Source organism: Channa argus, chromosome 3 (assembly GCF_033026475.1).
Source record: "Channa argus isolate prfri chromosome 3, Channa argus male v1.0, whole genome shotgun sequence".
NCBI lineage: Eukaryota > Metazoa > Chordata > Actinopteri > Anabantiformes > Channidae > Channa > Channa argus.
Window position 1 is genome coordinate 26,174,304 of NC_090199.1, and position 15,012 is coordinate 26,189,315.

At 39.2% G+C, this 15,012-nt stretch overlaps 1 protein-coding gene across 3 annotated transcripts; it reads right to left on the bottom strand.

The window, feature by feature from the left end:
* Window positions 1–4,469: 4,469 nt before the first annotated feature.
* Window positions 4,470–13,579, bottom strand: LOC137123927 (E3 ubiquitin/ISG15 ligase TRIM25-like). Of its 3 annotated transcripts, XM_067498339.1 has the most exons (11): window positions 13,379–13,573; window positions 12,457–13,066; window positions 11,997–12,092; window positions 11,651–11,884; window positions 10,206–10,374; window positions 10,088–10,117; window positions 9,837–9,899; window positions 9,659–9,751; window positions 9,391–9,534; window positions 9,038–9,097; window positions 4,470–7,544 (listed from the first exon to the last, which is right to left on the bottom strand). In XM_067498339.1, exons 2-11 carry the CDS (start codon window positions 13,051–13,053, stop codon window positions 7,000–7,002), a joined length of 2,031 nt encoding a protein of 676 aa, XP_067354440.1. In that variant the 5' UTR covers window positions 13,054–13,066; window positions 13,379–13,573; the 3' UTR covers window positions 4,470–6,999. The 3 variants fall into 3 exon arrangements, with proteins under 3 accessions (XP_067354440.1, XP_067354441.1, XP_067354442.1); XM_067498340.1 differs by lacking the exon at window positions 10,088–10,117 and having other exon boundaries at window positions 13,379–13,572; XM_067498341.1 differs by lacking the exons at window positions 9,837–9,899; window positions 10,088–10,117 and having other exon boundaries at window positions 13,379–13,579.
* Window positions 13,580–15,012: the final 1,433 nt, after the last annotated feature.

Here is a 15,012-nt window from a genome sequence, read left to right on the forward strand (position 1 = left end):
ACCAATCATACAGTACTTGCAAACTGATGACAATTTTTTTTATACATCTACAGATCCATTTTATTATTATTATTATAAATCATAATATATCAGCTATTAATTTACACGTACCTGTTTTACACTCAGCTTTCTGAACAACTTTATTGTTATATGACAATTCCACCTGTTGTCCTAATCGGTGTCTGTTGGTTATATAATAATAAAGTTGCCCAACAATTTTCAGTTTGTATCTCTACATCTACACTGTACAGTTAAGTATTACACAAAAATGTATCTCTCTTCTGAGAGATCCGTCTGAGTAATATGTACTGGACAGTTGAAAATATATAATGCAAAGTACAGTAAACTACATTTCAGCTGAAGATCAGCAATGAAAAACTAAATAGTCTGTGAGTCACCTTAGACTCTGCACTGGCTGAGCACTTTACCACCTGATGGACTTCATTGGTGCCTCATCAGGAAAACAAAAGGCTACTGTAACTACTGTCACCCGCGTGCTTCAGCAACCATCTCACACGCTGGCGTAAACTTTGTATCACACAATAAGAGAAAGTCTCTCAGATGCTTTTTTGTCAACTCCAAGCATGTTTGTTTTATACCTGCTACACTTACATTTGAGTTTAGTTCTTTTTTCAGCAAACACCATGTTTAGAGGAATGGCAGAGGTTTCTACAAAACAAAAACACGGGTCATTTGTCAGTAATCTCAGAGATAATAGACCACAGATTTAGCAAATGTGTCCACTGATTTTACTTATCAAATATGTTTTAGGTGTCGGGAGCAATAAATTATATTTGAAACAGTTTAATTGCGTTATTTAAACTTTAGTCAGAGTCAGAGGTGAAGAGTTTGCAATTCATGAACAACTATTAAGCTATATTGCGTTCTATTGTGGGAAAAATATGAAAAAGACTTGACTGCACTCTGATAGTTGACCTTTTATTAAGAGTACAAGCAGTAATCGTTATATAAATCACACACTGCCGACCTGATCCTCCAGGAAGATTTCAAGTTATACTATACAGGCTCTAAGAGTGTGAATGTTCCCAGAACAATGTTGATAAGAGGTTTGGGGCTTTAGCTGTGTACAAAAAAAAAGTCAATTGATAATTTAGTAGAAATGTAGGATTACTGCCTCACGGCTGTTTGGTTCAACCAGTCAAGCTACAGTTTATATGCATTTCTGTCCAGAATCATATTCTAATCACTTCGTCCTTGAAGTGGTCGTTTGTGCAACGTTAAGAAATTCCCTCAACTCATTCATTGGCCCAACTCTGCCACCTAGTGGGCTACATTTTAAGAGACATTCATGAAGCTTTTCTTTCTAACTTGTAGCAGTGGGTGTGTAACCTCTTTACTTTTGACACGCTGTGTAATTATGTAGAAATGCAGCTTTGTGAGTTGCTCATCAGCTGTCTCACCTGTAGGAAGGCCACTGACTTGGACTGACTCAGCAGCTTAGGAATATCTTCTTTAGCTTTGCTCATGTTATCAATGTTCTCAACAAACTTTTTCATGAGTCCCCTGAGTTTAGTCTGACCACTATGCTGATACTCAACAACCCTTTTCCTGTTGGTTGGCGAGTCCTACAAGACTCCATACATGCATCACAGCGAATGACATCCTTTTTCTCGGCTTTTTCCTCCTCGCTAGACAGGACAGTCAAAGGTACTGAGACAGATGCTGCAGGTCAACTCATCCTCCAGACTCATCAGAGAAAATGGAACATCGTCCACTTCGTCCATAGTGCAAAAGAGGCTGTTAGGGAGAAACAAAACTTAACTTGTAAAGTAAGAAATGCAGGAAATCAAAAGTACATTATCATATCGCGTGTTGTCCTGTAAGAAGATCTATGATCATTTGAAGGATATAAAGTTCTATATTTGAGTTTGTCCGTATTGATTTTAATTAAACAACTGGTTCTGTATATGGCCACTCAGAGAGTTGACTCAACCTCACCCCCACAGTGAAAGGCCTAATTACTAGACCTCACACCTCCCTTAAATCAGGTAAAACAGAATACAGCGTGCACTTAGCCTACATCTACCCCAAACATCTGTTACAATTTATACAGCAACAAAAACAGCATTACATTTCTAGAATAATATGTTTAAATCAAATTAATTGTGCAGGCTTGTTTTCAACTCCAATCAAACATCATGTACTATTGTCATGGCAAAAGTGACAATTTCTGGTCCTAGATACCTCATGTGTAACTAGTAAAGAAGCTTCAACACCCATTATGTCTTTTGGGGTTTTATTATCTTGCAAGAGAGAAGTACATCGACTGAGTTTCAGTTCTCTATCCTATGCAGTTCTCAACTTCATACATTCACACATAATTTTATAACTTTCTGTTTTCTGGGCAGACCATCCTCCACCCTCAGGACACTGCCCCCGGCCCTTTCTCCTTTTATGGAAACCGTTTCCCTTTCCAGCACTTTGCTAAGCACCTGTGAGCATGGAGTGACTCTGGGTCAGAGTCAGTGTGGGATGGTCTGCTGTTAGACAATGATTGACCTCGGAGCCATTCTGCAAACACTTCGAGACAAAACATATATGTGAGACAAAGTTTGAACAACATACAATCTTTCAAACATTCTTCAAAAGTACACTGAGTACAAGTTGTTATTATAACTAGGTAAAATGCTAAGGATTAAATGTAATCATCATTTAATAATACTTGATTTTCCATCACAATTCCCTCCCTTTGATTACATTTTAATCATAAGACATACAACAATGGTCATCAGATGTATAAATTCACCGAAATTCAATATACATCGTCATAATGTTGTATTGGAAATTTAGGCACTGTTTTTGTGTGACATCACTTGGGTACAGAGCTAAGCACAGGTTAGAAAGTATTATATAGCACGTTTAAATCACCTTACACAAGTTTAAGCATAGTAATCTTCGTCACTAGAGTCTATGTACAAGTCAACATCCGGCTGTAAAAGAGATGTATTACCATTAGCAGATCTCACGTCAACAAGTGCCATTTGATGAGTCATAGCACTTTCCGTGCGTCACATAATTAAACCTCTTATACATGGGATAAGACAACAGCCGCAAATGCAAAGATTGTCAGGCCAGCAAGTACAGAAGTTAACAGAGACAATATGACAGATTTCCATTTGCCAAATATCTTGTCAAACCAGTCAGTCCAACTAGAATTTACACCGGATTTACACCATAACCAACTCGGTACAGCCCGTTTACACTGTGTTACAAGAAATGAAGTTGTACGTGTTTTAATCAGTCATGATTATGGTGTCTCTGACAGAGCATTTAGGTGCTGGGACATTTCTATGGCTCAATACATTCACAAAACACGACTTAATGCAAAATTTTGACCCTTTTTCCCTCCAAATCAGTTTTTTTTGGGGGGTGTTCACATCAAATAGTACCACCACCAGGTCACCGGGCACTTTTCTCAAAATCTGCTTGGTTACAGTTTGTTCTGGGTAACTTGAGGGCACAAAACAATAAATAAATTAAAGATTTGGACCACTTCAGCTGTGATGTGAACACAGCCTAGAAGTAACATTGTGAGGTTTTCGACAACCTGGTCTCTACTTTTTGTCATGGCTCCATTTAAGTTAATCACCAGCTCTCAGATTCATTAAAAACAAAGCATTTGTAGTAAGGTCAGCTTCTCAACATTTATAGAGCAAACCTCTAAAGAAAAACCGTCCTCACCCTTACCCTAACAACCAATAACAATCTGAAACTAATTCACTTGACAGTTTATCTGGTTTATTATTATTAGTATTAGCATTGTTGAAGAAAATGGAGGTGAAATTCAATAAAGGTGAATTCATATTCTTCTTTTCAAGCAGGCAATTCTAAATTCAGTTGAGCTAAGGTTTATAAGACTGACTAGATATAAAACTTCATAAGGTTTAATCAGGTAGGCCCTTGTAAAAATTGAGAATTTCTGGCAATTCACTGTGCACAGCTACACGATTATTGTTTGTCTCTTCAAGCATCAGTGCCGTAATTGCAGAAAAACCAGCGCAACAAACCATCTAAAAACTGCAAACACCAGTTTTCTGCCACAGATGTTGATGCTTTTCTTATATTATGCGTGTTAGTAAAGTCGCAATGTTAGATAAAACTCCCGGGTTACAAGGTTTGTTATATCAGTGGTTGGAGCAATGACCTGCGTTTAGACAGCTCTCCGACAATACCTGGAGCAAACCGGGCTGTGGTCAGGAGATCTCCACCAATCACCGAGTTACCAATCACCAACGCGGATTGGCTCAATTATAATCACGTGACAAATAAAGTGCCTAAAATATTTATCGAAATTTCGATACTCAAAGCACTTGTAGCCTATGTATACAAGCATAGGTATTTATCAAGAATTCTTTAAATGCCATTTTCCAATAAAATATTTTTCTACAACTGAATGAATCCTTTAATGGACTGCTGCTTCAACAATCTTAAAATGAAAAAAAAAACTGTGAGAGAGGAAATGTTTTATTAATCAGAATACATTTTACAAGCGAGAAAAAAGCAAAAGCCAAAGTCTATTAACACCACTATTATGTTTTTAATCTGGGTAGCGAGAGTAACAAATGTCAACACAGTGTCAGGAAACTCTCCATCCCAAAAACAGATTTGCTCCTTAAACAACTTATCGTCTTCAAAAGAAAAAAAGCTAGAGTGAGAGAGGGATAATCATTTATAATCTTTATATTTGGAAAACCAGCTGATTTGAATTACACTAAATAGAACAATAATGTTCTGAATAATAACAATGACAGTATATTTAATGCATCCCCTGTTGATTACTGAACCATAATATACATTGTCTACTAGTACTTTAAATGTAAACTGACACTGGGGCATTACACAAAGATTGGTTTGATGTTAACTTTTGACAACACATTTGAGCTAAAGATCCACACAAGAAAAAAAACAACAACAAAATGATCTAGGAGTCAACAAAATGTGTGGTTGAGCTACAGCAGCTACGGCATTTTACAAGCAAAAATCAAATGTTGCATGAAATAAACCCCACACTTCCCCAATTATAAAGACACTACTATTATGTTTTTTCTTTAATCTTGGTAGAAGGTTCGATAGAAGGTAGTAGTTTTTCTCTTTAATCTTAGAAATCTTGGTAACCTTTCCCACACATGACATGTATCGTGTTGTGGGAAAGCTCTCCGCTCCAAACCAACATTCAGTGTGATGAAAAGCAACGGCAGAGTTCACCACAGGATCAAACCTTCCGTGCAGTGCTGCAGAGTGTCTTTATCTGTCTGTATGTAACCTAACAACACCTGAAGTGCACTGGCAGAAATGACAGACATATTTTCACTTATGGAACGATTTAACCACAATCATGTCTGAACTTTTATTAGCTCATCCATCAAAACAATGTCTTCTGCACGTCACAGATACAGTGAAGTGAGTGCTTAGGTTATGTTTGTTAACACAGCTAACTCCACTCGTGTGAAGACAGATCTCTACCAATTGACAGCAATATGGTTTGCAATGAGCTACACGAGGGTGTTGACAGTAGGTCTGACAGGTATCTGCACTGGCCGAACACTTTACCACCTGATGGACTTGATTGGTGTCACATCAGGAAAAAAAGCCACTGTAACTAATGTCACCCGGCTGGGGTAAACTTTGCATCACACAACAAATAATTTACCCCACGGAAAGTATAAATCTTACTCTCTTCCTACCACCTGATGACAAGCAAACAGTGATAGCTTTTTGGTTCAATGTTCCTACCATAGATATAAAATAGTATAGCATTTTATTTCTATGGGGTAAACCATGCAACCATGGCATCCCAGAATAAAATCTGACTGATCATAGCTGCATGTGATCGCTTCCTTTTCTCTCTATTCTTTTCTGGCTTCAATACAGGCAAAATGCCACATCAATATTCAAAAGAAAAACAAAAGAGAGACTGTCAGCACTTGATAAAAACACGGTCTATGTGACACCTGTTTTAATCAGCTGAACCAGTTAAAGATTTAATAGAGTAAGCACATAGGGCTGGGTGATATAAACATTACATTCGATTATTAATTAAAAAAAATGTTGAGATAGCTCAACACACCACGTGTTGTTGTTCTGGTATTACCAGTTCAGTAAATAGGTGAAAAACACGGGGACTGATGAGGACATATATGATAATATTATTACAACATATAAGATTTATTCCTTTGTTTGCAGCTAAACTGCCCTCCATCATTTTCACATTCTGAATCTCTTTAAAAGTTTGTGTAGGAAAGGGGGCCCAAACATTTCTTAGACTTCAGTTACTACAAAATGATAGAGATCAAATGTCATGTTATATCACCCAGGGCTATAATGTTAATATCCTCACTCCAAAACTAGAAAACATTTTCAAATGCAGAATTTGTTTAGAACACTGCACTGACATGCTCCAAAGTGATAAACCCATTTCTTCATCCACTCACATTTACAATAATTCTATCAGTGTATCGTAAATAATCCGGACTGTTAATACAGGACACCTAACCGTTCTGTTATAATCTTATAACAGAACAAGGTAATTCCAATATGTCCTGACAAGCATTTTTTTGCAAAGCATCATACTGTGTACTAATATCCTCAAAATACCCACCACCATCTCTTATTTTTTTAAACCTGGTTAGAGTCAAACCTAACCGGAAGGTATATAGCAGAATGCAGTAAGCACATATAGGGAAGATGACTATTATTTCATCTTTTTCCACACCACAAAATGCTCATCTGCTGCAACAGTACACACATGATTAGTTTCCACCAAAGACAAAGACAACCCCTGATAAAACTGAACTGATTATTTATAACAGATCAGCCTCTGGATGTGGAACATAAAAAAATTTACATCCAATGTGAGGTGTATTAAGTTATGTTTTTCATTTTTTAAATTTGGTTTTATAAAATTTTTTATAACCCTTTTTAATTTGTTAGCATTACTTAGCATTCGTAATGCAAATAAATGGCATGACTATGACATGACTAACATGCTTCTGAAGCCTGAAGTTTACACAGAGAAATGGATGAGCCACTTGAGAAGATCCAGAAGGCTGGATACACCGCTTCAGCAAAGGGGAAAACAAAGCAGTGGAAGGGATACGCCCTGTCTGCCACGTTGTAGAATGTAGCCGTGCCCTCCTCACAATCTAACAGCACACCTACGCGCTTTGGATTGGGATTGACCAGCACTGTCTCACTGCTGTTATGCCAAGCTGACAGCTTTACGTTGAACCACTCCACACACCAGGACTGGGAGTTGCGGCCCAGTCGACTGGTGGGACCTTTGCGGTCAATGCTGCTGTAAGCCAAGCCAATTCCAATGAAGTTGTTGCTGCTTAGTCGAACTTCCCAGTAGTGCCGCCCTCTAGAGAAACCCTTAGACGTGAGCACCTGGGAGCAGACAGCAAAGCGTTCAGGGCAGTCAGGGTATTTTGTGTGCTCATCTGACACAGAGGCCTTAGTGAAATCCTCAGTCAGAGCAATGCGTTTGTGGGCTGTCCTTGGATCCAAAGTCAGTATGGTGCCATCTAGAAGGTACAGAAGAAAGACATGACAAATGCAGATGCTGTTACCATATGTGGAGAAACAACCATGTCTCCTATAAAATCTTAAAATTCTCTTAAATTTGTTCCTAAGATCTTAGAAAAGTCTGTGTCAGTCCTCATAAGTTGAAAGCATATTCTTGTTTGAAAAGTCCTGTGTCACGGCTCTGCCAATGGCCATAATAGGGCATGAGACTACAGGGCCGTGTGCATACACAGGACTTTTCGAACAAACACAGAGGAAGTCAAGCATAGCCACATGAAATCTAACTAGAGTGGAGCGCTAGAATCCAAACAAATGTCAGTAATTCAGAAGCGAAGGCTCTGCTACAGCAAGTAAACAGCAAACAAGCTGTCTTGTTCAGTAGTGTTATTAGTGGGTATGAAATAACACACACACAAAAAAAGATGCATGGAGAGCTAATCCTCCTCCAGTGAATATGAATATATATATATTTGCGTGCGTGTGTGTGTGTGGGGGGTATATATATGTATATAAAAGAGAAGAAGAGAGGCATTTCTATCCAAACAAACACAAAAGAGAGACACTTGTCTTCTGAAGGACAGGTTTTGCCAGCATTATTTGGAACACAATTATGTTTTCCTGGCAAACATAATCAATGTATGATTAGGTTGGTAGGTACGATTTGAATGTACTAAGTACTGCATTTAGTAACGCTGGTTGTAAGGAGGTGGTGGTAGATGGTGGCAGCCTTATATAAATAAAGGAGCCCATATCACACCAGTTTTTACCTTTTTTATTTACTAATTTTTATTTGACGTTTTTCATTTATTTCTAAATGTCAATATCACTGTTTTGTATTGTTTCAGGTAAAATTAAAAATTAAGCAGTGGGTGATAAATTTGACATTTTTCATGTTCCCCAACATGACCAACATTCCTACATTTATTAAGCCACAGTCGAAGGGAAACCATCATAGGACATACAATGAGGCTTCTATGACTAGGGTAAACAGTCCCCTGGCTTTAGGGCCTAACAGTTACCCATATTCCAAGCTATAAGGAAAGGCCAGGGAAGAAGTATTATGATCGCTGCTCTTTTATGATGCAGTTGCAGAGGTAGATGAGCGCATGATGAGATCACTATTTGGCTCACTCGAGGGTCTGCCTGGACTTTAGTGCTTCAGTTGACTCTACACATCAAGGAATTGCTTTGTTATGTCATAAATAGTCATACAAGCTTGGATTTACTTCACTTGCAGATCCTGGCCCACCCTGTCACACTCCTCCCTCATCTGCATACTTTTTCTTTAATACTTTTTTTTTTTAAAGAAATCTGAAACAGATTTTTTTTCCCCCTAAATTTCTTGTTTTGCATTACATCGAGAAACTGAGCTCGGTCTTGTGTTGTTTATGTGACTCCACTCTTTTGTGAGCTTGAGACAAAAGTGGTCTGTGGTTCTTGTGGAACAAGTGTTGTGTTGAGAGACAGTACCTGCCACACTCTTAACACTTACATTTCAGAAGTTCACTTCTTTTCTCAGCGGATGTTATGTTTAGAGGAATGGCAGAGGTTTCTACAAAACAAAAACACAGGTCATTTGTCAGTAATCTCAAAGAACATAGACCACAGATTTAGTAAATGTGTCCACTGATTTTACACATCCAATATGTTTTACTTTTGGGAAGCAATAAAATATATTTAAAACTTTTTAGTTGCCTCAATTCAACTTCAGTCAGAGTTTCTTAGGGGTGAGAGTTTGTAATTTGGTAAACTACTTCTAGAAATGAAAAAAACAAAATAAAAATGCCATCTTCAGATCCAGTTACTGCTGCGTATTTTGTCTTATTCACTGTTGATGGTGTCTACCTGGTGTCTCTCTACGTTCAGCCGCAGACCGACATTTGGCTTTTAAATCATCCCAACCAAAGTCCAACAGGTTTTCCATAGAACTGGCTACATTCTTTTTCCCCATCTTCTCTTCAGTGAACTGGACAGGTTTTTTTATTTGTTCTAAGGAAAAAACAAGTTTGTCCTGTTACCAAGTGAAAATTCTGCAGAGCAGTCAAAGCTCCTAAAGACAGTTTTAAGTGTTGCATTTTTCTTTGACATTAAACTTTTCATGCAATTGTCCTACTTTGTCTTTTTTTGGTGGCTGCTTTGAGTAGGGCACCTGGACCTGGACTGTGGGACCTGGGGGGCCTTGGATTCCCTGAAGGCCACTGTGGCTCTGAAATAGGCACAGGCAAAAGAAAAGACATTTTATCTGTGAACTGTCATTTGTCATGAGTTTAAAAGATTCTTTCCTAACGTACCAGATTGCTGGTTAGGTTCAGGGCTGGAAGGTTTTAATCCTGAGGCATGTGTAGCTCCTTCACCTTAAAACATCCAGCACAACACACTACAATCATCTGTATATGCGACCATTTTACATTTTTGGAATTTTTCTCTGCATGATTTTCCACAATTATTGCAATACCCCTCCCCCCACCAAAGCAATTTAATTTAATTTGCACCAATTTAATTAGATTTCTGTTTGCACTATTTCCAAACAGCATAGACTCACCAGATGTAACACTATCTGCAACAAAGGTTTCTGCAACACAATTTGGCATGGGTGACTTCACTGCACTTTGCATTGTCAGCTGTGTATCTCCAACTTACAAATGTAACTGTATATTCACCTGGTTGAAATATTGGTAGTCTGGTTTCAATCGGCCGTTTAAGGATCGATATCAGAAACTGCTTCAGGGCAAAAGAAAAGTCCTGGGTGGCTTTCACCCTCTTGGAGTCCAAGTTGATTCGTGGGGTGTAAGGGTCAAAGTTCACTGCAGGGGGCATGTTAAATGAAGCCTGTGAGGACAGGAACATAATGTTTCAATGTGCTTTAAACAAAAAAGTCAGCAAAAAATTTCTGTCATGTTGTGACCTCTGTATGCTCTGACCCTCCACTGAACTCGATCAGTTTTTCCCGTAAGAACGGTTCTGACTCAGACATTCTTCTGTGTTACATGTCTAATATGACAAATCTAGATCTTCTCCAGAGCTCATATGTGAAATTAGCTTAAGACTGTGAATGTTCCATAAACCCTGTTGATAAGACGTTTGGAGCCTTAGTTATGTCAAAACAATGCATTGATCATTTTGTAGAAATTTAGGATTAGTGTAGTTTACATCAATATCTGTCTACAATCATATTTTTAAACACTTCATTTTTGAGTTCCAATAGACATTTGTGCCAATTGTAAAGAAAATCCCTCCAGCCATTCATGGGAGAGTTTGACACAGTTTTGTTTACATGTTGTAATGTTGACCATGGCTATCACTGGCACATAAGCAATACAAGCCAAGCCAATTTAGAAGAACAGATTTCAGAGAGGTAAGACGGACAAATCACATGTACATACAGTATGTCCATCATAATGACCTGGACATTAATGATCAAGTCATCATTGACATTTTCTCTGCAGAGATCTCGACTACAACATCCCCAGTCTTGCCAGGACTTCAATTTATGTTGTGGAGAAATGCAAATTCTCCAGACAATCACAAAGTATGCAAGGAACTAGTTGAATAATGATGAGACAGCTTTATATTTGCTGCTCAACTTTGCAATGAATTCATTTTCATAGTGGCTGTGTTTTGACCACAAGGTTCCTGGCAATTGGCACTCTGGGACTAAAGTCCAAGAACCTCCCCTGGGGTCAAGGTCCACCCAGTGCATTGGTAACATTTCCACTACAGGACCAAAGCCCATGGCAGATTAAACAAAATACCCCCCCTAACCACCACCCACTGTCCAAACTCACTCCCCTCCTGACACTTCTTTATTACTATCTAGCTATAATCTAAGCAAAGCAAAATAGTCTATTTACATTAGGGTAGTCTGTGTGTGTGTGCTTGCAGGGATCTCAGTGTTAATTTGGAGTGTTTTAGTGCACAAAAACCTAGTCCCTACTATCTACCTAGCTTTTGACTTTAAACTTAACTTATTCAAATTAAATGTATTTATTCAAATTAGTTTTCAGATACGTAGATAGCAGTGCAGGGTGTGTAACCTCTTTACTTTTGACACGCTGTGTAATTATGTAGAAATGCAGCTTTGTGAGTTGCTCATCAGCTGTCTCACCTGTAGGAAGGCCACTGACTTGGACTGACTCAGCAGCTTATGAATATCTTCTTTAGCTTTGCTCATGTTGTCAATGTTCTCAACAAACTTTTTCATGAGTCCCCTGAGTTTAGTCTGACCACTCTCCATCTCTTGATCCACTGCATTCAGAGCTTCACGCTCCTCTTGCATCAATATATCCATTATCTGCTGATACTCAGCTGCCAAAGCTTTCTTCCTGTTGGTTGCTGAGTCCTACAAGAGGAACATGAAACCATGATTAACCTTATTAGCATGGATAACAAATGAACAGGAATTGCGGGTAACTATGGTTTAGAGTATAGTAAAAGTCCCAACAAATACTTACCTTCAGCTTGTTCTGCATGTCCTTCATTTGAGATAGAACACTGCTGTTCTTCAAAATCTTCCCGTCCAGCAAACCCAGCTTGACTCTCAAATCAGACTACAAACAGAGAAATGTGATTCATTCAGTTCATGGTCTCAACACAAATTTAGGACTTAATCCTGTTTTTTTGTTTTTTGTTTTGTTTTGTTTTTTCAGCTTTAGAATGGGCTTTATAACTTGACCAGGTGGTTATGCTCAGGTCTAATAGCTCATTTCAGTCAAATCTCTCCAAAACAGCATCACAACAGCTAGTGAAAAATAAAACAATATTTTAAAGTAGTGACTTTAAAAAAAATAGTCCCGATGAGCGCTCATGACAAAACATCCTGTCCAGCAGTGGTATCCAGGTGTGGATATGCAAAATAAAGGTAAATCAATGATAGATACTATTAGACATAACTGAGTTTTTGTTTCCTCTCACCTCCTTCAGGTTCCTCTGCTCCTCAGGAGACATGAAGGAGCAGCCTTTGTGGACTTGCTGCAGGCAGAGGCTGCAGATCAGGCGGCCATGTTGAGCACAAAAGAGCTCCATCACCTTGTGGTGGTCCGGGCAGATGCGCTCAAACAGGTCTCCGACGGGCTCAGTCAGCTGGTGGACACGAAAAATTGGATTTTCGCGGTGAGGCCGCAGGTGCTCCTCACAGTAAGAAGCCATGCAGGTGAGGCAGGTCTGGGACGCCACTGCTTCCATACATGCATCACAGCGAATGACATCCTTTTTCTCGACTTTGTCCTCCTCTCTGGACAGGCTGCTCTCGATCTTGTTGGACCTCAGGGTGAAGGTCTCCACCACGGTGCTGAGGACCGTGTTCTTCTTCAGGTCCGGTTTGGTTGGAAAGTGGGTTCGACACTGAGGACAGCTGTACGAGTCCTTCCAGGTGGCGAGGAGACAGTCCTGGCAGAAGTTGTGTCCGCAGGGAGTAGTCACGGGACAGTCAAAGGTACTGAGACAGATGCTGCAGGTCAACTCATCCTCCAGACTCATCAGAGAAAACGGAGCATCGTCCACTTCGGCCATAGTGAAAAAGAGGCTGTGAGGGAGAAACGAAACTTAACTTGTCAAGCGCAGGAAAGCGAAAGTAATGTGTTTCGAATAATTCAAAAAGCCAAATCTAGTTTAAATGCCGACGGGTTGCTCCACTTTTAACGCGTTTAGTTGGCAGAATACCAGTGTTAAATAAACGCGTGTAGAATATAGTGGTACACTTTCGTATCCTACAGTGACGTTTAAATATCACGCGCTACCCCGAGGATCACAATTCATACACCCGTTTAAATACACGAACGGGCACTTCGCCAAATAAAAAAGCTACAATATCATTTGATTACATATCCCACAATACCTTGTCTTGTCGAGTGTTCTGGAAATGCGAGACAACGAGACAACGTTTAAGCCTGAAATGATGTTGTTACTTCAATAGAATGACCGGATATAATGCTGTGAGGTAGGTTAACGATAACGTCACGTCAAACGTCTCCCTCTCTTCTCCTTCTCTGTCTATCACACACACACACGCGCGCGCGCGCACACACTGGGTTGTAAGGGCAGGTTGCGACAGTGAAGGCGGTGTTTCACGTAACACCGCACTGTTTCTGGTCCGTGTTCCAAAGTTTGCAGCGCTTGCTGTGTTTTTTGTTGAATCATACTTTTGCTGTCGCAGTGGTGCTGAGGCACAAAAATGTTGTAATTGCTAATTTGTAACAAAGTGCCAGGACCAACAGTGAGGTAGCTCATTTTTGCCCATCTCTCAATGTGAAATTTGTTTGTGGTTCCCAACGCGTCACTATCAGAATGTATAAAACTGATGTCATTTGAGGCAAGCAGGGAGCCGTAGACTGAGTCCTAAAACCCGGAAGTCAGTAGTGTTTTTGCACTTCGCCTTCTGTCCTGCCCAACTGATCAGGCTTCTTTAATGGGGTCTTGGTTAAATGCCCTAAACTTTTTAATATTGTTACGTTTTATTTCCCACCATAAAATACATCAATATAGTTTTTTCTATCTTTGGGTTCTTACGTGTCCTTAAATAGTTGGTTACAAACAAGTTGCTAAATACATTATAAGTCTGTGGAATTGAAAATAATAACGTAACACGCCAGGGGGAACATGAAACAAAAATTAAATAACAAAGGGAATAAAATAAAAACAGACAAATATTCCTATAAATATGTTGTATCGATTAATTCGAGTCAACCTTTTTGTTTGTACATACAGTTGCACTTATAATTATTCAACCCCCCCCCCCCCATTGAAAATTAGTTGTTTGCTGAGATTAACAAAAAACTAAAACAAAACAATTTAAATAGCTAATAGCAACATAACTAATGTTACAAGTGTACAAGTGTCCCCCAAATGCAACACACTGTGCAACTTTTAATGACTACTGCAAAATGTTCCACCCTCTGAAAAGGATCCCTCATGAGAGCACACATTGGCAAATTAGATTATTTCTCACAAACACCTAATGTAACTTATCAAGGCTTTTATTAGTTGCTTTAGGTGGGAAAAACACACCCAATACCTGATCTGGCTCAGGAGTGTCATATTTGATTGCATGTTAGAAATATGTCTAAATTAAATGAATTGTCAAAAAAGGTAAGAGAATAAATCATTGCCTTTTACAAACAAGGAAAAGGACAAAACGAAGATAGGTAGGGCACTGAATGTTTAAAGACCCTATTGGAAACAGTGGCTACAGTGCCTTTAAGCCGCACAAAAAGGAAGCTTTCCGAGGCTGCAGGCTAATTTCTGAGAAGGCAGGTTGAGAACAACCATTGAGTGACTACAAAGGACCTGCAGCAAAACTTGGTGGTAGCAGGCAATGAGTTTGCACAGTAAACAGAACAAAAATGCGAAAAATAGAAGACAGGTAGAACCGAGCAGGCAGGAATCCGACCAGTAAAACACAATGTCCATGATCATAGCGAGTGCAGAGAGATGGTCTTACAGACTGTCGGAAGAGCTGGGCCTAAATAGGCA